General features: G+C 37.3%; 1 protein-coding gene across 5 annotated transcripts in view; it reads left to right on the forward strand.

The window, feature by feature from the left end:
• The window catches only part of LOC115220392 (SH2 domain-containing adapter protein F), a 232,883-nt gene that overhangs the window by 106,992 nt on the left and 98,391 nt on the right, over window positions 1-27,500 (forward strand). For 3 of the 5 annotated variants that reach the window (XM_036509833.1, XM_029790512.2, XM_036509832.1), the window contains exon 2: window positions 19,024-19,056. The exons of the other annotated variants lie outside the window; for them this stretch is intronic. In XM_036509833.1, coding sequence (XP_036365726.1) covers window positions 19,024-19,056 — 33 coding nt within the window. The remainder of the gene's footprint in view (window positions 1-19,023; window positions 19,057-27,500) is intronic. 5 annotated transcript variants of the gene reach the window in all.

Raw genomic sequence — 27,500 nt, forward strand, 5'->3', positions numbered from 1 at the left:
CCTTTTATTTCACACTTGTTTCCCAGCTTTTTCTCTGAAATTGTTTCTGGGGAAGTAGCAAGTTGGACAAAGTTATTATTCTTTGTCTTTCTTGCCATGATGGGTTCATTTGTTACTGCAGCTAAATGTTTGTTGAAATGCTCTTTGAAAACAGCCACTGTTTGGCAGTGTGTCGAAAAGTATTGTGTCCCACTTTATACACACACACACACAATATATATATATATATATACTCTTTTACTCTTTTACTTGTTTCAGTCATTTGACTGCGGCCATGCTGGAGCACCGCCTTTAGTCGAGCAACTCGACCCCGGGACTTATTCTTTTTTTGTAAGCCTAGTACTTATTCTATCGTTCTCTTTTTGCCGAACCGCTAAGTGACGGGGACGTAAACACACCAGCATCAGTTGTCAAGCAATGCTAGGGGGACAAACACAGTCACACATACATATATATATACATACATATATACGACAGGCTTCTTTCAGTTTCCGTCTACCAAATCCACTCACAAGGCATTGGTCGGCCCGGAGCTATAGCAGAAGACACTTGCCCAAGATGCCACGCAGTGGGACTGAACCCGGAACCATGTGGTTAGTTAGCAAGCTACTTACCACACAGCCACTCCTGCGCCTATATACACATTCTTTATTTTCTCTCCTTGCTTCTTTCTGTGTTCCTTTCTGTGGAGGAGCATAGGCTCAAAACATTAAAGACTTTTTCACTTCCCAAGAGTTAAACTAATACATCTGCTTGTTGTCTACACCACCTGTCTTCGTCTTTTGTTGTTGTTTTTTTATAAATTCTCCTTATATATACTCTTTTATTTGTTTCAGTCATTTGACTGTGGCCATGCTGGAGCACCGCCTTTAGTCAAGCAAATCGACCCCAGGACTTATTCTGTTGGTCTCTTTTGCCGAACTGCTCAGTTACATGGATGTAAACACACCAGCATTGGTTGTTAAGCAATGTTGGTGAGGACAAACACAGACACACAAACATATACACACACAAACATATACACACACATACATATATATATGACAGGCTTCTTTTAGTTTCCATCTACGAAATCCACTCACAAGGCTTTGGTTGGCCTGAGGCTATAGTAGAAGACACTTGCCCAAGGTACCACACAGTGGGACTGAACCCAGGCTCTAATCTGATCTGGCAGAGATTCTACAGCTGGATGCCCTTCCTAACGCCAACCACTCTGAAAGTGTAGTGGGTGCTTTAACATGCCACTGGCACGAGAGCCAGTCAAGTGGTACTGGCAACGACCATGCTCAAATGGTGTTTCTTATGTGCCACCTCCACAGGAGCCAATCCAGCGGCACTGGCAATGACCTCACTCGAATGTTTTTCACATTCCACCGGCACAAGTGCCAGTAAGGTGACGCTGGTAACAATCACGTTTGAATGATGCTTTTTACGTGCCACTGGCATGGAAGCGACTTAGCTGCTCTACCAGCAATCAGTTAGCTGCTCTAGTTGCTTGTATGGTGCCAGTCATCGAATTTGCAAATTTGATTTGATTTTGATTTCACTTGCCTCAACAGGTCTTCGCAAGCAGAGTTTAGTGTCCAATGAAGGAAAGGTATGCATAAGTGGGCTGGTTACACCCCTGGCATAGGCCACGGGTTATAGTCTCACTTGGCTTGCTGGGTCTTCTCACGCACTGGATATTTCCAAAGGTCTCTGTCACTAGTCATTGCCTCGGTGAGGCCTAATGTTCGAAATATATATATATATCATATCATCTTCATTATTTAATGTCAGTTTTCAATGCTGGCATGGTTTGGCTAGTTTGATAGGAGGAGCTGACTAGTCAGAGGGTCATTTGTTTTGGCATGGTTTCTAAGGTTGGATGCCTTTCTAATACCAATCACTTTACAGAGTACACTGGGTGTCGTTTATGTGGAACCAGCACAGGTGTTTTTTTTTACATGGTGTTGGCACAAGTGGTTTGTATGTGGCACCAGCATGGGTGCTGTTGACATGGTGCTGGCACGGGTGCTTTTTATGTAGTGTTGGCACGGCCAATGCCAGTGCCGCCCCGACTGGCTTCAGTGCCGGTGGCACATTAGAAAGCACCAACCAATCATGGCCGATGCCAGACTCCCCTGGCACCTGTGCCGGTGGCACGTAAAAAGCACCCACTACACTCGCGGAGTGGTTGGTGTTAGGAAGGGCATCCAGCTGTAGAAACACTGCCAGATCAGACTGGAGCTTGGTGCAGCCCCTGGCTTCCCAGACCCCGGTCGAACCGTCTAACCCATGCCAGCATGGAAAACGGACGTTAAACGATGATGATGATGATATATGTCATCGTCATTTAATGTCTGTTGTCCTTGCTGGCATGTGTTGGACAGACTCCAGTCTGATTTGGCATGGTTTCTAGGGCTGGATACCTTTCCTGGCACAAACCACTTTACAGAGTGTACTGGGTACTTTTAATGTGGCACCACACAGGCGCTTTTACATGGTGCTGCACAGCTGCTTTAATGTAGCATTGCATGCACACTTTTACATGGCACTGCCACAAGTACTTTTCACCACTAGAGGGACCAATCTTAAATACTTCTGCTGTGAAGTACAGGTCTTGAGTATGTTGTGTCTCTTGTGCTTACAAACAGATGTATAACTGCTACTGTTAAGGTTAGAGCTCCATGTAGATTATCATCCAGTCTGCTTCCAGTAAAGTAGTTTGGTTACTATTATATCCACTAGTATTACTAGTTATGATATCAGAGCATATGTAAGAGAAATTGCAATAAACACAAGTTTATATTATTAGTTCCTATGTACGTTTCACCTCTATGGTAGTTGTTAGGAATTCTGCATCTGATATTCCAAATGCAATTGGATACTTAAGCGCAATAGGTCACCAAGGAAAATTTTATTACATTACTAGCTGGCCCCGTGCCATTAAGAATGACAACTAATTCTAGTATTTTATATATAAATATGGATGGTAAATCAAATTGATACACTTGTCAATGTTATCTAGAGGTTGTCTTTTGAGACATGACATCAATCATCGTTTGTTACTGAAAGAATGCTGGTTCATGCATAACATTGACATACGTCCCTTGTACACGCCCACACATACACACATATACTAACACGCAGTTGAAACGCTGTTTGATTTTTCTTTTTAGCATTGAATATTCACCATCCCGCTTCCATTGCACACACACACACACACACACACAAGCAAACATTCACATAGCTCCCTTTTACATGCACACACATACTCACTCAAGAGTTGAAACGCTGTTTGATTTTTTTCACCCCTTCCTTATTCATATGTTGTGACGGAGAAAAACGCAAGAGTAGTATTATAATAGATGTTACAGAGAATAAGCACAGGCATAGCTGTATGGTAAAAAGTTTATTTCTGAACCACATGATTCCAGGTTCAGTTCCTCTGCATGGTACCTTTGGCAAGTGTCTTCTATAAGCACAGGCCAACCAAAGCCTTGCGAGTAAATTTGGCAGACAAAAGCTGAAAGAAGCCCACTATGTGTGTATGTATGTGTATCGTCTGTGTTCTCCTCCCCATGCTTGACAACTTATGCTGGTGTTTTTTCCTTCCCATAACTTAGTGGTTCAGTAAAAGTGACTGACAGAATAAGTACCAGACTTTAAAAAAATTATTGGGGTTAATTCATTCGACTAAAATCTTTCAAGGTGTTACTCCAGCATGAACACAGTTGAATGACTGAAATGGGCAAAAGACAAAGAACTAATCAGGAAACTAATTAGTTCTCTGTAACAAAACGCAACAAAATGTTCCTTGATAGTCTGTTCTCGTTAAGCATCCAATTACACATGGAACATCTAATGCAGTGTTTCAAACAACCACAATGGTGAAACATATGTAGGAACAAGTTTTATAAACTTGTGTTTATCATAATTTCTCATATTTGAGATAATGAATCTCAGATAAAGCTATAACTAATAGCATGTAAAGATTGGGTTAAAAATCCTTTTTAATACAAGAAGTCCTCCTCCTCATCATCATTTAATATCTGTTTTCCATGCTGGCATGGGTTGGACAGTTTGACAGGACCCAGCAGGGTTGCATCAAACTCCAGTGTCAGTTTTGGCTTGGTTTCTATAGCTAGTTACCCTTCCTAATGCCAACTACTTCACAGTGTGTACTGGGTACTTTTTGTGTACTACTGGCACTAGTGAGGTTACCAAGTTATCTTGTGAGGCAAGAAAGAACAAGAAATAAGGAAAAGGTAAAGGAAAAAGCCTCCTTGGCTAAAAGGGGATGGAGTAGTCTTTGAGGGAAGGGCTTATGCAAGTTTTTGAGAGGCTAAAGTATGAGCGATTAATAAGCCTAGGTGTCTTGCTGTAGAGGAGATACATGGCTACTCCACATCATGTAAGGATGGATGGAGGTAGCTGGAATGAAGATAGAGATTGCAGTGATGAGATACTTTAGTGTCTCAAGATACAAGAAGGTGAGAGAGACAAGTGGGTCAGAAAGTAGAGGGATGATGTGCAAGGTGTAGGAGCAGTGGAGAGGGAGATGTAGAAGGAACTACAGTAAGCAAGGAATGATGGCTGAAATGAGAGGGCATTGAGAATGACAGCAAATATGAGAGGTGTTAAAATGGAATATGAGGGAGGAGAGAGAGTGGTGGTCTGGAGGCACAGAAAAAGGTAATCAGTGAAAATAGTGTAGGTAGGGATGTTGAAGGTAAGGGAAAGATGGAATTGATTCCAGTTGGGTGCTAACTGGAAGCGCAAAGGTGTAGATTCTGCTCTCAAATGATTACAGCGGCTAAGTAGTATCATAGAGAGAGAAGTGATGGGTGTTAGGGGATGAAATGTGAGGAATGCAGGACAGGCAAAAAGAGTGGCAGGGCAGTGTCCTCCATCACACACACACACACAAACATAACCAGGGAGGTTTTAAGACATCATTTAAATTGCTGTGGTGAACAGATTTTCTCAGGCGCAATGAATCACTAATCATCTCAGTCTTTCTCATCATCTCGTCTGTAAGGCTCCGTAACTCGAGATCAGCTTTCACTTCTTTGTCCCATATTTTCCTGGGTCTCCTTCATCCACTTTCAGCAACTGGCACTCCTTTATGAAAATGACCTTGTTCTTGTGTATCATATGATCAAACCAGTGCAGTCTTCTCTCTTGCACATTACATGTAGTTCTGCTTATGTCTACTTTCTTTCAATATATTAACACTTTGTCACACCACACACTCATATAGTGTGTATGTGGGTTTGTTTTTTTGACAAATGTACTGAGATATCACTTTTAAAAGTTTAGCTGAAAATATTGAAGCCAGTGCCTATTTCAGCCTGATAGTTAATTTGTTTGCTGAGCCACTACATTATGTGGCATATAAAGATACAACACAACAAAAGATACTTGCTTATGGTACTACTCAGTTGAATTGAACCCAGAACCATGCTGTTGTGAAGTAAACTCGTTAACCACACTGTCATGTCTGCAATTGTGTGTGTGTGTGTGGAATAAATAGATTGACTTGTACATTATATGTGAAACACAAAATTAGAATATGAGAGCGACCTTTCAGATATCTTGTGAATTTATGTAAGCATAACAGTAAGTCTCTAGTAAAACCAGCTGATCCTCAACGATGATTGGTCAAATCAGTTGTTATTGGTCTTAGTGAATCACACAGTTGAAATTATTGCAAGCCCTAAATTAAACTGCTGAGAAGTAAGAGAAAAGTTCCATCAAAGTTTCTGTTCAATAGAGGTTGTTCACTGGTATGATTTGCAGTTACTAATTTTCTCAATTTGTATCACTTGACACAGGAACCAACACCTTGGACTTTTCATTAAGAGATATCAAGGACTTTTCAGATAAGCAAAGTCTACTGTTAATGTAATTGATTAGAATATGGTGGAGTAGCTCTATCAACAATATTCCAAATTATACTAGAGAAATCATGACCTTGGTCCTTGAGTTTTTAAGTAAATACAGATAGAGAAGTGGAGTCTCTCCTGTTCCTAAACTGATCGTATACAAATGTTGATTTTAACATTCTTCTGTGTAGTTGATATCTGATACACCTTTGGGAAGGCAAGGTTCACCAAGTTGTCAAATAGATCTTGACAATTGCAAAATATTTGTTGGGGTGGAGGAATGCATGTATGTATGATTCTGATTGTGCACCATGGGGGAGGGGAGTGATGTTATCTGGGCAAGAATAACTAACTTTAACATTGTGTGCATTAAAAAGCTTATGGTGCACTATAAAAGGAAATTCCTGGCTATGTTGTGGAGATATCTGGGTTATAGAGTGTGGGGATTTAAATAAGATTACTTTCCTCTTCCTAACTCTCCTCTGATGTGTGTGTATGTGTAGTCGTTTACATGTAAACTGGCTTCTCAGAGCTGATTTCTGTCTAGCCCCTTGTAAAATGGTAAAGCTCAGTGAAAATGTCTTCCTGAGAGTAAGATTAGAGAGACTCCTCCTCACTCATATTGGCTACCAAGTTTCTAATTATAGTTGGTAGGGTGGGTTGATTGGGATATTTGCAGATGTTTTGCCTTCCGATAGGGCTAGTGGGTACCTGTCTTAAGATCTAATATATCTAGAAAGTTGGCTCATGTTGGGATGTTAATAATAAGTGTATCTAAGACAAATTCCTTGAATACACTCTATCAATCACTTCTTTAAATCTGTCCCCATGGTGTGGCAGTCATATTGCATAACATTGCCAGAGTATCGTCTCTGTATAAACCTGAGCTGCCCAAATTATCTTGACTAATAAAAATGAACCTTCCTAACAGCCAATAAACAGTAGTTTTACCAGTGGTTTAGAGTTATATCTCTATTTACAAAGTATATCTGAATGATCATACACATACCCTACATGAATATGAAGCTTTTAGTAATGTACAAATGTATCATCAACTGCTTACTTCATATATATATAATTGATATTTAGCAGAAGCAGTAGAGTGACTTGAGGATCAAGAGTCACCCTGTTGCTTCTACAAAATATATATATATATATATCATCATAAAAGCCGTCTAACCCATGTTCGTACAATTTAGATGAGCTTACCATATGACATACTCTTTACATTGTTACTTCTCATATGTCATCATCATCACTATCACTTCACATCCCTTTCCAACGCAGTGCCTCTCTACTTCTCAGAATGTTTCATCTCCTCATACACAAACATAGAAAACTGCCTGTATTTGTTATTTGTGTCATGTGTTTGTGGCATAGTTTAGGTGCCCTTGCTGTCACCAACCATTTGGACAGAGTGCACTTTATCACGTTACAAGTACCACTAGACAGGTTGTTTGTTCTAACAACTAAAGAGTTCTCAAACATATACCATTTCCCCACTTTTATTTCAAGTCATTGCACTCCTGCTCAAATTACAGTGTTTGTTTTCTCAGTTTCTCCTTTTTTTGAGCATGGTGTGTGTACACACTCATACACAAACACTTGCATATGTGCATATATGTATATATATATATATATATATATAGGTGTATTTCAGGAAGGTCATTTTTTTTTTGCCAAACAAATACATGCACTATATATTTGTTCTTCACTCATATATATATATGTGTGTGTGTGTGTATATATATATATATGTGTGTGTGTGTGTATATATATATATATACTGTATATATATATATATGTGTGTGTGTATATATACATATGTATATATAGTTGTCCAATTTTCTATAAGATAGAACAGAAAACAGGAAGTGAAATATTAGGTAATAGAGTGGGTATATTATTATAATAATAATTATTATTATTATCATTATTATTAGCTATATAATATTATAGTCTCACAACAATTAATTAATAGTGCTATAATTGTATATTAATAATAATTATATTATTAATATATATATTAAATTATATTTTTACTCAAAGTTTCACAGAAATGAGAAAAAAACACCCCTATTGTTTTAAATGAACAATCATGAGCGTGCATGTAAATACATAATCATTATTAAAATAATTAACAATAATAATCATAAAGTTGGTGCTATGAAGAAAGCACCTAGAGTATGTTGTGAGGTGGCAGGCATTAGGAAGAGCAGCCAGCTGTTAGAAACCATGATTATTTAATATTCATGTTCTGTGCCAGCATTGGTAGGATGCTTTGATAAGATCCAATGGGTCCAAGGACTGCATCGTGCTCCGGTGTCTGCTTTGGCATGAATTCTGCAGCTGGCTGCCCTTCCTAATGTCAACCACTTTACAACATGCTCTGGGTGCTCTTTTTATGGCACCAACTTCAGTGAGGTCACCATTCAACTTGCAAGGATAATTGAGTAGGGTTACAGTAGAGAGGGAGATGCTATATGCTAGGAGATAGGGGTTAAAGTATGAGAGAAATGGCTGGAGCATAACAGGTTTTTTTGTTGCTTTAGAGCAGTGTCTGCCAAACTGTGTACCACAAAAATATTTTCGGGATTTTGGGAAAAAAATGATTCAAGAACATTCACAAAGTTCAAGCATAAATGCTCCTTTACTTGTTTCAGCACCACCTTTAGTCGAGCAAATCGACCCCAGGACTTATTCTTTGTAAGCCTAGTACTTATTCTATCAGTCTCTTTTGCTGAACCACTAAGTTACGGGGATGTAAACACACCAGTATTGGTTGTCAAGCAATGTTGGGACGACAAACACGGACACACAAACACACACACACACACACACACACACACATATATATATATATATATATATATATATATATATATATATACAAAATAAGAAAATGGAGAAATACATCGAAATCAAATATCAATAACCAGATAATACTCAATCTTTATTAAACCACTACATAAACTATAAGGTTAAACATAATAATGCAGGGTAAAACAGTGTACATAAAATAGTAATGTTATACAATAAGTAGAATACGTATAATAGAACATAAATATAAAAATATAGACTATATCTTACAGCTGTTTCAGCCATGTAGATAAGCATGGACATGCTTATCACATGAATGAGACATGCTTATCACAAAGCCTCATTTTCTGTAGTAGAATTGTCAGGATTTTGGATTTTGCTTTGGAGCCAATATCCTTGATTAGCTACTACAACCGTTAAATCTCTGTTGCCCTTTGAATCATCATATCCTTGAGAATTAGGTATCTCTGCACTTATGGAAATGAAGTCAAAAAATCAGAATGATTACAAATGGTAGATGAGGAGTTACATATTTGTTTATCTAATTTAGAGTTGCATCTTGACAAAATTCTTTCTCAAAACCAATTGCATCCTTCTCACAAAAAACATTATTGTATTATATTACCTATATATATATATATATATATTATATTTTATGTTCATAAAACAATGTTATTTTACTGTTACTATAATTTATTTATTTTTATTCATTCTAATTAAGTATATTCAATTTTGTTGGGATTTTTATTTGGTGTGCTGCAAAATAAATTCTCCTTGCTCAGTGTTTTGTAAGGTAAATAAGTTTGGCAGACACTACTTCAGAATAACTTCATGACTATTCACATTATAAAGAGAGGGTGTGACCTGGATGGAGCTGGAATGAGATAAAATAGTGGTGATGAGATGTCAGGGTAAGCTTTCAAAGAATGAGGTGAGTTGGAGTGACTGGGGACAAAAGAACAAAGAGTATGGTTGAGTAGATGTTGTAAGAGTGTATGGGAGAGGGAGAAAGGGTCAGAGATAAGAACTAGGTGTGGGGGAGGAGTAAATATTATGAAAAAGCAGTGTTGAAGAATGGTACATATGGGGAAGAGTAGGTAACAACTGTAAAAACTGGGTTGGGTTCAGGGGTGGATGTATGAATGATGAATATGGGGTGGGAGTGACCAATAATTCGTGTTTTGGGGAGATGGGGGGGGGAATCACGGCTATACCCTGCATTCAAAATATTACTTATTTGTCTGTCAATATGAAACGCATTTGATGCTTCCCAAACCAAACAAAAGTTTGTTTACTATACATTGTTGCATATATGTATGAATCGATAAATAATCTGTTTGTATTTGTGTACAAAGACATACACACACACTCCTTTATGCCTGTACACTTCTTATTTATATACAAAGCACATTTATATTCATGCTTGCATGCTTGGGAAAGTTTCACTATGTATTTTGAGTGAAATCTCAAATCTCATTATATATTTTTTGTCTGGTTACCATTCATTGCCTTTAGCAGAGTTCTCTGTGTTACAAGCATCTGCACAAGACTCTGAGTTGCTCCCCTGCTTACGTTTATCTTACAATCAACAGTGATGACCAACAGGCGTTGAGGTTAGAAGCACACAAATTTCACTTTTCTAGGAAGGAGGATTGATGTAATTAAAAATATAAACATATAGCAGAGGTGTTCAACTTTGGGAAACCACGAGGAGAGAAACTGAAAGTAGCCCATTCTGTATGTATGTGTGTGTGTGTGTGTGTGTGTGTGTGTGTGTGCCCTTGTTTTGATATGGTTGTACATGAGCATCATTGTCATCCAAGTGGTGTTTGTTTGTTTCCAGTCTTTTGTGAAGACAACATGCTTGACAATAGGGGAAATATTATATTGCTTGGAAATGAGTGAGAGTTGGTAACAGGAAGAGCATCCAGGCATAGAATAATTTGCCTCAACAAATCCTGGCTGACCCATGCAAGTATGGAAAGGTGGATGTTAACATGATGATGAGTGTGTGTGTGTGTGTGTGTGTGTATGTATAAGGAAGGATACAATACATTGGGAAGTGGATAGAATGGTCACATCTGGAACATTTTGATCATGAGGCTGTTTGTTTAGAGATGATCTGGGATGAAACAATAACCTGCATGTCCGCATTCCTGATACTCAGACACCCTACACATCCTGCTCTCTATTACATTCTCATATATTATATCATATCCACAAATTATTTTTCTCACGGTCTCTTTCCTTTTACCATTAGTAGTGTTAAGTCTTCTTTCTACATCCCCAAATTCCAGTACCCCAGTCATTTCCCTCCCCACTGTCCACCAACCTTTATGAGATTTTCTTGTCCTGAAGTTGTTGAATAATTTCAATCAGTTCAGCACTAAAGAACCTATACATGGCACAGAGCCAACACTGCATATACTTGGTTCAATTCTTATAATCAACACAGTGGATATTCCTTGTTCTAAGTTGATTTAGCTCCATGGTCTATATTCCTTTCTGCAGTGGACTAATTATTTGCAATTTCAGGTGCATATTAGTAAGAGTATTAAAAATGTGGATATCTTTTTACCAATTGACCATAAGCACCACTGCATCTCAGGTTCTTGGCAATTGCACAGCATAAACATTATTGAATTTCTACTGGCTCCATTCCTACAAACTGAACAAGACCAATTTCCGGCTATTGTTGTTGTTCTGTGAGTAACTGGAGTGTTCAATTATATATATATATATATAAACTATTTTTCATTGCTCAGAAAATCCAAACATTCCAAATAAATTTCTATGGCACTGAGTTCTTTCCTTTTTACATTGAGAACTTCATAACCAAAAATGGAAAATGACTGAAAGTAATACAGAAGAGAGTTCACTGCTGGGGTGAGGTGAGGGATCTTGAAATTCTTCACACCATATGTATTGTTAATTCAAAATCTATTAGACAAAAAAAAAATACTCAACCAAACATCAGACAATCTATCTGTTTACACAATCTTCACATTTCTCACTCAGACAAATCTCTCTTTCCTTTCAGTTTTGATCCATCTATTTCAAAATCCTGGTTCCTTAGCCATCACCTCTGATTGCTAAAACATTGGGTTGTGGCCATGAACAAGTCATTTAATTTCAACAACAATCTGTCACCTGCTTTAGCATCATCACTTGGCCTTTGGAATACCCTTAAAAGTGCCTCTTTCTCTTACTAGCATTTGGTGAAGGTCTCCAGTTTTTTTCGTCTCTCTTCCCCACTGGTCATGAAGGCCTTGACAAAAAATGGTTAAGGATGCTGCTCACTCTCCTTTGATTAAATCAGTGTTTCTCAAAATGGATAGTACTGCCCCTTGCCATAGGGAGACATTGGAAAATTTTATGTACAAACTGGAGTCAAAGGGAATGGTGGGAAGAGTAATAGAGGCATATATACTGTTGTTTAGTCTTTGGTTCTTATTTAAAAAGAAATTTTAAATGTAATATGGATAAATTGCTTGTTAATCTCAATCATAACAAGAATGGCAATAATAATAATAATAGTGACAACATCAACAATCCTGTCTACTGTAGGGGTACAAGGCCTGAAATTTTGGGGGAGAGGGTTTAGATGATTACATCAGCCCAAGTGCTCGACTGGTACTTATTTTAATTGACCCTGAAAAGATAAAAGGCAAAGTTGACTTTGAAGGAGTTTGAACTCAGAATGTAAAGCCAAAAGAAATCCCACTAAGCATTTTGTCTTATGTGCTAATGATTCTGCCAGCTTGGCAGCTTGCCACCTCAACATCAACATCAACAATAATAATAGACTTTGTAATGTGAATAGTCAAACAAACAAAACCGAATACAATTAACCTATGCTTATAGTGTTCATTTATAGTAAGTAGGATGGTGCTCGGATAAATAGTTACACATACCAAACTAGTGCCCGGTACTAAATTACTCTGGCCTGATTTTATGTCTGTATGCATTAAAATTTGGAAAGCAGGGTACATTGAATCATCTTAACAAGGAATGTTAAAAACATGTGAATTAATAGAAAAAGAGTGGCAGTTCAAAATGTTTGAGAAGAGCTTCACTAAGCCATAAAGTAAAAGCAAAGAAAAAAATATCTCAGAAACCTTATTACACTTTAGTATATCAAATGTCTAATGCACCAGTGATCTAGTAGATAACAATGTAATTTAGTTTAATTTAGGATGAAATATTTGAAGGTAAATGTTGCTGGTTTAAATCAGGGATCATACTAATTGAAACATGATATAGATGTAAATATTATGAAAATGGGAACTCAGAGAGCACAAACCTCCGCCAAGGCAACACCAACATACTCACAACGATTAGCCAGAGATGATTTTTTAAATGAGAATATCTGAAAGAAACTTGACTGCTCTCACAAATGAGAATACTAAAAAACAATGAACTTGACCACTCTCAAAAATTAAATGAAAAAAAACCAAATTGGTAAAATAATTCAGAATCCTTGTCCGGTACCTGATCGATCCCAATGGTAATCATGGAACAAGAAGGTGCCTGTAGAAAATGTAGTAACAGTAATAAATAATTTATCGTTATCTAATACAAGCCAAAGTTAACAAATTCACCATTCAAAATAGCTACAGCCTAAAGGGAGATAATTGAGAAAGACTTGAAAGTTAACATAATATCACAGTAACAAATAATCCAGAATCCTTCTCCAGTACTGGATCAATCCCAAAATCTAATCAGTTTCAACCAGTCATGAGGCCAAACATCCCTGAAAGTTTCATCTGAATCCATCCAGACATATCTTGTCCACAGACAAACAAACAAATGTGACTGAAAACAATACCTCTGCTTTCACCAAGGCGGAGGTAATAATAGAGGCTAATGGTCTAACAAATTATTTTCTTTAATACCATGTTAGCCTAACTACTAAAGTTTTTTTGCTGAAAAGAATTATCCTCCTTTTCCCAACTTTACAGAGAGGCTGGTCAACATTGAGAAAAGTTCTTTCCACTTATATTCTTGTTTATTTTTAAGTGTTTCACATTCAGTTTTATAGATTTTTTTTATTTTACCTTTTCCAGTTTTTCAAATCCACACATTTGCAAGTTGTTGGAACAAATGCTTTTTGCATTCTTTTTCTTCCTTTTTATTTTGTTTTAATGTGTGTGTGTGTGTGTGTGTGTGTGTGTGTGTGTGTGTGTGTGTGTGTGTGTGTGGATACTGCCACAGTCACTTCAGTGGGCTTTGAAATGATTGTCATATTATTATTCCAATGGACAAACATGTTTAATGTTGACCTTTAAGTAAATCTAGATGTTTGCTTTTATTTGAAAAATATCTTTTTTTAACCCAATACTTCAACGTTAACACACTTTAAATAGTTCAACAAATTCCAATATTTACAGAACAAAAACAGTAGATATAATTAGTATTTTGCCAAGTTTCTAAAAATTTTGATTCCTAAAAAACGTTTTTAATATTTTATTTGTTAGTCACAGAAGAAGAAGAGGCCAATGTCCACAGATAGTGCTGCCTTAAGACATGGGCATACTGGGCACTTGCCAGGGACTTCATAGATCTAGAGGCCCATTCTGAATTATGTATACTGTGGCATACTGTCAATAAATAATTACTATAGAGCCCAATGAGTGAAGGTGCATGGCTCAGTGGTTAGAATATTCGGCTCATGATCATAAGGTGATGTAGTGTGTCCTTGAGCAAGACACTTTATTTCACGTTACTGCAGTCCACTCAGCTGGCAAAAATGAATTGTATCCGTAATTAAAAGGGCTAGCCTCGTCACATTCTGTGTCATGCCAAATCTATCTGAGAACTACATTAAGGGTACGTGTGTTGGTTGAGTGCAGTGCTCAGCCACTTGCACATTAATTTAATGAGCAGGCTGTTCCATTGATCAAATCAACTGGAACCTTCATCATCATAACCAATGATATGCTGGTAAGGGCCCCAATGAATTGATTTGTTTCGGGGTCTTTATTGCAACTAAGATGATCTTTCCACTGTATTTCCAAACTGCTAGAATGAGGAATCCGGATAACTGAGGAAGGGAGGGCATGGTTAATTCAGTTTATATTGTTGTAGATTTGTTTTGCTGCTGCATTCACTCAGGGTGTGTTGAACCAACTCCAGTCATTGAGTTTACCACATCCCTCATGAATGCTGGCCACACCCAGTGGTCAACTACAGTCGAAGTTGTAATGGATACTGACCTGCTCTTCTACAGCCAAAGACCATAGATGTGGGTGACCCAGTTGTACTTCCACCCTTTACCATTGCTAGCCATGTCTCCAATTGTCCTACAGCTTGTTTGCACCAGCCTGGGTGAGGAACTAGGTTGACCGCCCTGTGAATGAATTCCCCCAGATGTTGATGGAGAGTATAGCCAAGCCACCTTAGATGTCTTTTGAGTGGAGTTTGTTGCAGAAAGTTGATGCAGCAGTCTTGTCTTATTTCAGGATTCAAAATGAAGTCTGATTGACAAATACACAGAATTTGACATAGATTGGTTGTAGGTTAGTTACTTTCAAGGAAAACCTGGATAAAAAAAAAAAAATTCCCTGAGTGTGAGAGTATTGTATATGTCCGGCAAGAAATACAATAGGGATGGCAGTAGAAAGAGGAAGAGTAGCAGCAAGTGAAGTGAGGGGGAAGAAGAAACAGTGACTAAATATTTAGTTGAGAGTAAGAAGAGCCTATGTTTATGGTCCTTGTGGATCTTTGTAGACTCGACTACCATGGGCCAGTAGCTATGATGTTGAGGGGCTGTTGGAGGTAGTAAGGTATTGAATTTGAAACAATTAGAAAATAGGTTTTTGTTTAGCATCAGCTAAACCTTCAACCAAACTGGTAAAGCATTCCCAGGACCACTTCATATCTATCATGTCTTTTTTTTTCCAAGATAGTATGGCATGATTTGGAAGAGATTTTACTGCTATTTTTAGCAGTGCCTATGGCCTTTGTAAACTGGGCTGTCATAGGCCAGTAGCTAGGGTGTTGAGGAGTTGTTGGGTGTCAATAGGATCTTTGGGTGGGGGAGTAAGGTGTTGAATTTGAAACAATTAGAAAATAGGTTCCTTTGTTTAGCACCTGGTCAACCTTCATCAACCAAACTGGTAATGAAAGGCATTCCAATCATGATCTTCCTACTGTTTTCATGTCTGCAGGGATCTCAGGACCGCTTGATCCATCATGTATGTCCTTTTCTTTTAAGGTTGTATAATATGATTTGAAAGAGATTTTACTGCTATTTCTAGCAGTTCAAGTGACCACATACAGATTCAAGTGGGAGGTATATTTTAGTGGTAGTGGGAGTATCTTTAAAGTATGGAAGGAAATTAAGAGTGATGAGTTTTGTTGTATAGTAAATTGCCATCTGAGAGATTAGAAAACAGGTTTAGACTGGCATTTAGAAAGTAGGGGGGACCCCATCTCTGAACAGTGACATTTTCAATAAAACAAGTCTTGACTTAAATGTCATAAAAGCGTTGTATTATGCTGTAAAAGTCTTATATTTGTGGTATATTGCAGATATTGCTCTTTCAAACAGACAGCAGCAACAACAACTATATTATTATCATTATTATTATTATTATTATTTATTATTATTATTATTATTATTATTATTATTATTATTATTATTATTATCATTATTATTATTATTATTATTGTTCTTGTTGTTTCTGACAGTGGCACAAAGCCTGAAATTTTGGTAAGCGGAGTAGTTGACTATATCAACCCCAGTTCTTTACTGGTGCTTTATTTTATTGACCCTGAAGGAATGACAGGCAACATTGACTATGGTGGGTTTTGAACTTGGAATGTAAAGAGTCAAAAGAAATACTATTATTTTCATTTATTGTTTCTAGTATAGGCTTAGGCCTGAATTGTATGCGAATGATGATCATAATCTCTCTCTCTCTCTCTCTCTCGCTCTCTCTCTCTCTTTATCATCACTTGACAACCAATGTTGGTGTGTTTATTCCCCCATAACTTAGCAATTCAGCAAAAGAGCTTGATAGAATAAGTACTAGGCTTACAAAGAATAAGTCCTGGGGTCAATTTGTTCAACTAAAGGTGGTGCTCCAGCATGGCCGCAGTCAAATGACAAACAAATAAAGAATATATATATATATGTATACACACACACACAAGGAGCTTCTTTCAGTTTCTGTTTACCAAATCTACTCACATGGCTTTGATTGGTCAAGGGCTTTATTGGAAGACACTTGCCCAAAGTTCCACATGGTGGGATTGAGTCACATGACTGAGAAGCAAGCTTCTTAGTCACTCAGCCATGTCTGCACCCCATGGAATTATTTTATATTCTTTTACTCTTTTACTTGTTTCAGTCATTTTGACTACAGTCACACTGGAGCACCGCCTTTTTAGTCGAGCAAATCGCCCCCAGGACTTATTTTTTGTAAGCCTAGTACTTATTCTATCGGTCTCTTTTGCCGAACTGCTAAGTTGTGTGGACATAAACACACCAGCATCGGTTGTCAAGTGATGTTGCGGGGGGACAAATACAGACACACAAACACATACGCACACATACATATATATATATATAACGGGAAGCTTTATGAAAATAGACAAAAAACGAAGGCAGGTGGAAAACAAACAAACAATTGTATTAGTATGGCGCTCAGGAATATAAATAAAACAATATATATACACACACACACACATATATACGACGGGTTTCTTTCAGTTTCCGTCTACCAAATCCACTCACAAGGCTTTGGTCGGCCCGAAGCTATAGTAGAAGACACTAGCCCAGGTGCCACGCAGTGGGACTGAACCCGGAACCATGTGGTTGGTAAGCAAGCTACTTACCACACAGCCACTCCTGCGCCTATCATCATGTTTTTTTTTTCTGAAACTAATAACCTGCACCAATGTCTAGAAAATATCAGCTCTGATGAAGCAAACCTATGAGCTGCAGTGTCAGTGAAATGAATAGTTGCACTCCACAGATTTAATCATTTTATCTTTTATCTTTTACTTGTTTCAGTCATTAGGCTGTGGCCATGCTGTGGCACTGCCTCGAAGAATTTTTTATTTGAATGAATTGACCCCATTACTTTTTATTTTTAAGCTTGATGCTTATTTTGTTGCTCTCATTTTACTGAATTGCTAAGTTGCCTGGTTGTAAACTCACCAATGTACTTGTCAGGTGGTGTTGATGGATAAAGACAGACACAAAGACATGCACGTGCACACACACACACACACACATATGTACATATACAACAAGCTTCTTTCAGTTTCCATCTACTAAAATCCACTCAAAGGTTTTGGTCAATCAGGACCTACAGTAGAGGACACATGCCTATGGGGTCACATAGCCATGCCTGCACCTATCTACACAGCCATACCTCTGCCTTTGTCAGAACCATACTACAAACCCTAATATGTAGATTGTATTATACAGGGATGCAATATAACAGCCTGGGCATGTAATCTAAAAGATTAGATGGTTTCAAATAAATTAAGACTTCATTGCTTAGACTATAGCTGGAGTAAATCCAGTGACCTAGTATTTTGCAATACAATGGTACAAATAATAGTTATAGTCTGTGGCTAATGCTTTTGAAAACAGAATGAATGTCACAGTTTCGGTGTTTTTGAAAATAATACAAATGTCACATAGTTTTTGTTGATCTCTACTGATCTCTGGTTAAGTCTCATAACGTGTCTTTATATAAGAAATCAATGGATTTTGTAGGACATCAACTTTTAGTTGAGCCTTCAGTTTATTACCGTTACAAACCAGTACGTGCTCACCTATGAACAAATATATACCCAACTGATATCTGATTTGTTTCTAGCAATATCACTTCTTTTCTCAATTGGATAGTGTCTTTATTTAACTGTATAATGATTGTGTAGTATCTTTGTTTCACTGGTATATCTTCATTTAACTTTATAGTGATTGGATTCTGTCTTTATTTAACTGCATTGCAATTGGACAATGTCTTTATTTTACTCTATAGTGATTGGATAATGTCATTATTTAACTGTATAGTGATTGGATAATGTCATTATTTAACTGTATAGTGATTGGATAATGTCTTTATTTAACTGTATAATGATTGGGCTATACCTTTAATTATTTAGTGATTGGATAATGTCTATATTTTACTGTATAACATTTACACAATGTCTTTATGTCAGTATATAATAGTTGGATGATGTCTATATTTCACTTTTTAACAATTGCATGTCTTTGTTTAACTTGTATAGCATCCTTATTTAACTCTATACTAATTTAACAATGTAAATACTAATGTCCTTACTAAACTGTATCGGTAACATTCTTTTCCAGACAACACAAGAAGACGAAAGTGGAATTTTACAAGTTAGTTTCTTGTTTGTTTTTTTTTAATTCTATAGAAATAATTATGTGTCCTTTTAAGCTATCATGTTGTGTAGTCCACCACTGTGTGGTGAAAACACCAAGAGCTCTATCTTATTAATTATTCTATTTTTGTTGGTTATTTGTCTAAATCTGTCTAGGTTGAATAGGGTTCCATATTGAAGCTAGCAAGCCAAACAGGAACCTTTTGTTACTGTATCTCTAATTTCATTTTGAAAATAATAAAGAATTGAAAGAAATTTAGTGAAATATCTTAGATTTTCAGTACGAAACTGGGGGTTTATTTTTAATAACTGAATCTGGAGAAATGGGTGGTGCCCCCTATGTAGGTCCTCCAAGAATGGAAAGCTTGATGCTGTTAATATTCCATTTAAATACTTGCAGGTCAACAGCTGTAGGAAAGACCTGAGCAAGAGGAAGATAGCAGGAGGATGATATTCTCAGGAGGAATGACTGGGCGTAGTGTTTAGTGCAGGACTTGGAGATGGGTTGGATACAACAAAAGTGATAAAAGGTGGGGAGACAGGCAGGTCAGGAGTAGCTAACTGAAGGAAGTATGGAACCAGCCAAATTCAAGGAACTGAAGCAATAGCAGAAAAGATAGAGTGAAGCAAACAACACATCTATGAGCTAGAGCAAAGGTTCTCAACCATTTTTTTTACCTATGGACCCATTTGATTCCCGTTCTACTCTGATAGATCCTCATAACCATTCAGTGTTTAAAATATCCCTAATGTATTTTTATAATTAAATATTATTATGGATTGTATAAAAGAAAATTGTTAAAATATTTTGTGCATTGTAGAAGTATAACCATCTTAATGCAGGTAAATTTTAACTGCAAAATCTTAAGTGGACCCTAGTTGAGAACCACTGAGCTAGAGGCTAGAATGTATTTGTGACCAAATGCCAATCTGACAAGTGGCCCTTCTGGATGTCTGCATCCATAGCAGCAGCACCGACCCTGATGTGGGTGCAGTTCACCACTGTGTGGGCCTTGCTTAAACCTTGCAGAATATCAGCAATTGTTTAGAGCTGAGAGTGGAAAATTTTGTTCTTATTTTGGCATAAATACTTTTAAGCAGGAGGGTTTTTTTTTTTTAATCTCTCATAGAGCTTAGAGTGGCATCATGTGGAGTGTTAATAAAAGGCGTTAACTCATACGATGTATGCTATAATGATTACCCTTATATTTTTTAGTCATGTGAATGTTTTAAGAGTTAGATTTTTGAATTTGTAAATATCTGAATGAAAGATTTGTCAATTTTTTTTTTTTTAAAGAAAATTCTTGTAATGAGGGCTTTTCTTCTGAAACATTCATAAGTTTCTTTTAGCATTCTATTATGAAGATCTTGCAATAGATAGACACGGTGTTTAGGTCTTTGTTGTATAATGTTGTTTTGTCTTTGTTGTATGATGTTGTTTATTCTTTGTTGTATTATGTTGTTGCATTGAGATTATATATGAAGTTTTTTTTTTTGTTGTTGTATCTGTTTCATAAAATGTTTTTATGTTGTTTTGTAAATTTCATTTGTTGAAGACAGGCACTGCTCTGTTTTATGTAATTCAACCATCTATGTTTACTTTTACTGTAAGATGCTAAGCATTCCTGTATAAAATACCAGTGAAGCTGTCCATCAGAGAGATGTTGTATGTTTGTATATTATGGTTATGCCAGGTTTGAATTCTTTAATAAAATGGTCAAGAGTACAATAATAATATAACCATATAAACCACCTGTCCTTCATACAATGTACAGTATTATAGGCCCTCAGGTAAGCAAATGCACTGAGGGCCCTGCATGCACACTCACAGCACACATAAATTGGTATTGAGCCCCACTAGACATGTAAATCCCTAAGTAGCTGGTCAATGTGCCCATGCCTTTGATGACACTGTTAAGTCTACCACCCAACAGTGAGATGTTATACTGTTACTTGGCCAGTTAGAAATAGCAGCCAAGTTCCCTTGAACCTTTAATAAAGAAGAAAATACACTGGATTGTACAATACAGACAACCTAAATATATATAAAGAGGAGATAATTATGGTGGGAATGCTGTGCCTTTGATCTTATGTGTGTTCCCTCAAGGCTCTCTTGAGGCTAATAACAGTTAAAAGATGTCACCCATCCATGTATATCTAATCTGTCTTATGCACCCAGCCACATGACTTCATGTTCACTTCTACTGCACTGTATCTTGCAGAGTGTCTTTTACTATATCCCCTGATTAACTAAAGCATTAAGAGTGTGTTTTGTGAATGGAAACTGAAAGGAGCCTGTTGTGTGTTTGTGCATTTATGTGTAGTGTGTGTGTGTGTGTGTGTTGTTGTTGTCTTGAAACAGCGTGCTGATTTTAAAACAAAATCCTCACCATCATACAAGTAGTGTCGTTCATTTGCATCCTTCCATGAAAATATGTCCCAGTTGTTGTGCTCTTCATGTCCAGAAGAGGACAAGAAGAAATATTACCTTACTTGGGAACAGATAAGGGTTGCCATCGAGAGCATCTGTGTGCCAAAAATCTACTTCAAGCAAGGAAAAGTGGATGCTAAAACAAGGCTGAAGATGATTTTACACACATATGTATACACACAAACACAAATACTCATTACTCTCTTTACTCCTTTACTTGTTTCAGTCATTTGACTGCGGCCATGCTGGAGCACCACCTTTAATCGAGCAACTCGACCCCAGGACTTATTCTTTGTAAGCCCAGTACTTATTCTATCGGTCTCTTTTGCCGAACCACTAAGTAACAGGGACATAAACACACCAGCATCAGTTGTCAAGCGATATTGGGAGGACAAACACACAAACACACACGCACATATATATATATACATATATACGACGGGCTTCTTTCAGTTTCCGTCAACCAAATCCACTCATAAGGCTTTGGTGGGCCCAAGGTGCCACGTAGTGAGACTGAACCCGGAACCATGTGGTTGGTAAGCAAGCTACTTACCACACAGCCACTCCTGCGCCTCTATATATACACACACATATATACATGCACATATACACATGCAAATACATGCACGTACGCTCATACACACACACATACATGCAAACACTTATATATACACACACATGCACATATATGTGTACACACTGACAAACACACACATGTATACACGCACATGTACACGCACATGTACACACACAACACACACACAACACACACACAACACACACACTCATCACATTCTCACATGTCCTTTTTCGAAGCTAATATGATTTGGATGATACTTCTTGCAGAGGTGTTCCACGGTCAGATCCTCTCCCCAGTGCCAATCCTGGTTTCCCATGAATGCTACATTATTCCACTGGGCTTTTGCATCTTGAACTACCAAGCTACAAACATATTATATGCAGGATATAAAAAGAAAATTTGTTTGATCAATGCCCAAGCAGTGTCACCGTGAAGACACACAGCGATAATCACACACATACATATGCATGCATGCATGCACACATACATGCCTACATAGATACGCAATGAGTAAACAAAAGGTTGGCAGAGCATGTTACTGTTTAATGCTCATGTAAACACACACAATGGGATTTTGTTTTGTGTGTGTCCGTGTTTTGTTAATTCTTCTTTTTACTAGGTTAACAGGTTCACATGGTTAATGACTTCTCTGTGAATGTCTTCATATTAGGCGCAGGAGTGTCTGTGTGGTATGTAGCTTGCTTACCAGCCACATGGTTCCAGGTTCAGTCCCACTGCGTGGCACCTTGGGCAAGTGTCTTCTACTATAGCCTCGGGCTGGCCAAAGCCTTGTGTGTGGATTTGGTAGAGGGAAACTGAAAGAAGCCAATCATGTATATGTATATATATATGTGTGTGTGTGTTTGTTCCCCCCCTCCCCAACATCGCTTGACAACCGATGCTGGTGTGTCTATGTCCCCGTAACTTAGCGGTTCAGCAATAAGATACCGATAGAATAAGTACTAGGCTTACAAAGAATAAATCTTGGGGTCGATTTGCTCGACTGAATGCGGTGCTCCAGCATGGTCGCAGTCAAATGACTGAAACAAGTAAAAGAGTAAAGGAGATGTAAACATTTGCACATGCGTACACACACACACACACATGCAAGCATGTCCATGCACACATGTGTATACATGCATACCATACGTATTAAATACATACCATGCTCACTCACATAAGTGTACATGTGTGAGATATCTTTATTTTTAACTTGCTTCAGCCATTGGACTGTGGCCATGCTGGGGCACCACCTTGAAGGGTTTCAATTGAATTGACCCCGGTACTAGCTTTTTAGTGTCTGGTACTTATTCTATAGGTATCTTTTGCTAAACTGCTAAGCTATAGGGGCATAAACAAATCAACTCTGGTTGTCAAGAAGTGGCAGGGACAAACACACAGTTTTATTTCAGTTTCTATCTGCCAAATCCACTCACAAGTCTTTGGTCAGCCTGGGGCTGTAGTAGAAGCCATTCGCCCAAGGTATCGTGTAACAGGACTGACCCTGAAGCCATGTAGTTGGGGAGCAAACTTCTTACCATTCACCCATTCTTCCACTTACATTTTATCACAACTTCATATCCATCTGTTTCAACATGGTAGTAAAGTTTCTGAAAGTTCGGATGTTTCCCTATAAATTACAGGAAATATTTTGACAGCTGAATGACTAGACTCCCCTGTTTGTGATTTGTGTTTATTTAGGCTCAAAATATTATCAGTCCTTCTTAGCTAAAGAAGGAGCTTCTATATTATTAGTCAGCTACTATATTGCTGTAACCAAACAGCTCTGAGAATCTCATTGCTCTTTTTAACCCTTTAACATTCAGGTTTTTCTGTCAAATTCAATAATTATTCATTCACATTGTTTTAAAATTAACCATGCATTATCTTGTAGCTTCATGATTTTGGTGATGTGATTGTTTATTTTTAGGATGATATAGTAGAGTAGGTGTGAAAATCCAGATCTGGCTGGTTTGAGCATAAAACAAGGAAAATATTTGGACATTGATATGGCTGGTTAAAATGCTAAAGAATTAAAATTGAGAAACCATGCTTTTTTAAGTGTGGAATTTTCCTGTAGGAGTTGGATACAGAGGGTTTTTTTTAACCAGTATTGGAGGGGTGCTGCTATTTATAGGTGTCAATCATCGCCAAGCAAACACTATCTTAAAAGAAATCCAGACAGTAGTTGAGAAAGCCAGCAATTGAATATGGCTTAAAAGGAATGACAAAACGTGGCTGGAAGGACAAAATGTGGCTGTCAAGCAGGTACCTGTTTGCCTTTATGGCAAGTCAAACTTGCATAACTCACCAATTTGAATAGTGGTGATGATCCTAGAATGGAATTAGGATCGAATACTGGTCAGTCAGTTCAATAGGGGCAGGAGATCACATTAGTGAGTGGAGCCAGTGCACTGTAAAGTCATTGGAGAAGGCATTGTATAGTAGGTGTGAGAGGCCAGTTTGAACATAAGGCATGTAGAATATTTGAGCTGGATATGGTCAGTTGAAATGCTAAAAGGCTGATCTGAGTTTTTGTCAGCTGACATAGGCAAGAAAATACTTTGATGACTTAGAAGAAACTGCAACCCTTTGCAGTTCTTGAGGATTTTTGTTTTATAAAATCTAATTAGTGAGTCTTTGCTAATCAGTCAAACACCTTGCTGTTAGATTCAGGTTACTTGATTCTGAGATTCTATATTTGCAGTTTGTCTCCATGAACATCTTTATCATCATCATCGTCATCATCATCATCTATCAATTTTCCATGCTGGCATGGGTTAGACGGTTTGACAGGAGCTAGAAAGCCAGTGAATTGCATCAATTAAAGAAACAAAAAAAAAACAAAGTCTCCTACATTCAATTCTAAATTTAATCCTTAAAATGCTAATTTATTCTTCATCATCATCATCATCATCAATTTTTTTAATCCACTTTCTGTGCTGGCTTGGATTGGATGGGTTTTGCCATGGTTGGAGTCAGACCATTTTCACAATTGTGTATTGTTGATGCCTTTCTGGAGGCATGAACATCACTAATTCAATTGCCTAACCTTTTACTTTATAAGCCTATATATTTTTAAACTTTTACTTGTGAAACAGGATTATTTGATTTACTAGAAAGAGCAGCTTAACCTCACTGAAATCACATTCTACCACATTAAAAAATGGAAGGTGTATTGGATAATGTCATCCAAGATTTAGTGTCTTGAACAGTGGTTCTTAAAAGTTGGGTACATGGCCCCTAAGGGTTCATATAAGGCAGTGAGCTGGCAGAACCGTTTGGGTGAAATGCTTAGCGGTATTTTGTCTGCCATTACATTCTGAGTACAAATTCTGCCGAGGTTACTTTGCTTTTCATCCTTTCAAGATTGATAAATTAAGTACCAGTTGAGTACTGGGGGTCAATGTAATCAACTTACCCCCTTCCCCAAAATTTCAGGCCTTGTGTCTATAGCAGAAAGGATAAGATTTTGTTGTTAAAATTTGTGCAATAAATTGCCCATACTTCTACACTACACAAAATATTTTAACAATTTTTTTAATACAATTTCTAAATATTTAATTATAAAAATAGAGTAGGAGTTTTTGGTGTTACTTTGGTGTGTGATCTACAAGGGAGATTACTTTAGGCTACTTTTTGAATTATTTTGTACATACTTAGCATTGTAAATGTATGTTTTCAAAATTCTTACTATTTTGATAAGAAAACCATATAATAATTAAAATAGGCATGTAGATCACCCACCAAAGCTAACTTGCACATGTAGATCACAAGGAAAGTAGCACTAATACAAAGTAAGCCTAAAGTTATCTCCCTTTAAATTGTAGATCACACACAGAAGTGGTACCTTTTTCTTAAGAAATGATGTGAATTTAGTGCTGGTTTCTTGTAAAAATGCAACTGCCTTCATCTTGTCACTGATCACATTGTAAAAATCTTTAGTCAACATCTTACGAGTTTTCAGAAACTGAAAAGTAAACTAAAAAGTAACCTAAAGTAATCTCCCTTGTAGATCACACACCAAAGTAGCACCATTTCTTTTGTTTATATGTATATATGAGTGTGTGTGTGTGTGTGTGTATGTATGTATATATATATATATATATATATATATATATATATATATATATATATATATATAAATTTTTTGCATAATGAGATAAAAAACCAAGGCTGTATAGATATTAGAGCATTTATAGATAGGTCTTACAGCTGTTTCTAGGATATTAATTAATAATACCCCTTCATCAGAGACGGTGTGAGAGGAGAAGTCATAGTTAGTTTCGATGTGATACAAATAGAGAGTGAGGTGGAGAAAATAAAATAGATGTAAGATATGTATGGTTATTGAGTTCGTAAATCCGTTTTATAGGCATAATGGTATATATGTGTAATATTCCAATATCCTTTGAGTAAAATCCAAATATCCAACAGAGTTTAATATGAGTCCATCCAGATGTAGAGTTTATAAGCAATGTAAGATTCTCTTAAAGTTGGTCATTCCCAGTAGGGAATTTATATAGAGTGTAGCAGATTCAAGGTTTGTGTTTAAATTGTGTACATATATAGAGGAAAAGAAAACCTTCAAAGGGGTATGTTAAACATCCAAACTGGTACTTTGATCATTTTTATAGTTATTTATATAATATTATATTATGTTATATATTATATTCATAGTATTTAATTTATCTTTATTATATATATATATATATATATATGCGGGTGGCACGTAAAAAGCACCCACTACACTCTCGGAGTGGTTGGCGTTAGGAAGGGCATCCAGCCGTAGAAACACTGCCAGATTTGACTGGGCCTGATGAAGCCTTCTGGCTTCACAGACCCCAGTAGAACCGTCCAACCCATGCTAGCATGGAAAACGAACGCTAAACGATGATGATGATGTGTGTGTGAAGGTGCATGGCTCAGTGGTTAGAGCATCAAGCTTACGATCGTGAGGTTGTGAGTTTGTATCCCGGACCGGGCTGCATGTTGTGTTCTTGAGCAAGACATTTTATTTCATGTTGATCCAGTTCACTCAGCTGTAGAAATGAGTTGCGACGTCACAGGTGCCAAGCTGTTGCCTTTCCCTTGGATAACACTGGTGATATGGAGAGGGGAGGCCAGTATGCATGGGCGACTGCTGGTCTTCCATAACCAACCTTGCCCGGATTTGTGCCTGGGAGGGTAACTTTCTAGGTGCAATCCCACAGTCATTCATAACTGAAGGGAGTCTCAATATATATATATATATATATATATATTTATCATCATCATCATCATCGTTTAACTTTCCATGCTAACATGGGTTGGATGATTTGACTGAGGACTGGCAAACCAGATGGCTGCACCAGGCTCCAATCTTGATCTGGCAGAGTTTCTACAGCTGGATGCCCTTCCTAACGCCAACCACTTCGAGAGTGTAGTGGGT

The sequence above is a fragment of the Octopus sinensis genome, linkage group LG16 (assembly GCF_006345805.1).
Source record: "Octopus sinensis linkage group LG16, ASM634580v1, whole genome shotgun sequence".
NCBI classification, from domain to species: domain Eukaryota; kingdom Metazoa; phylum Mollusca; class Cephalopoda; order Octopoda; family Octopodidae; genus Octopus; species Octopus sinensis.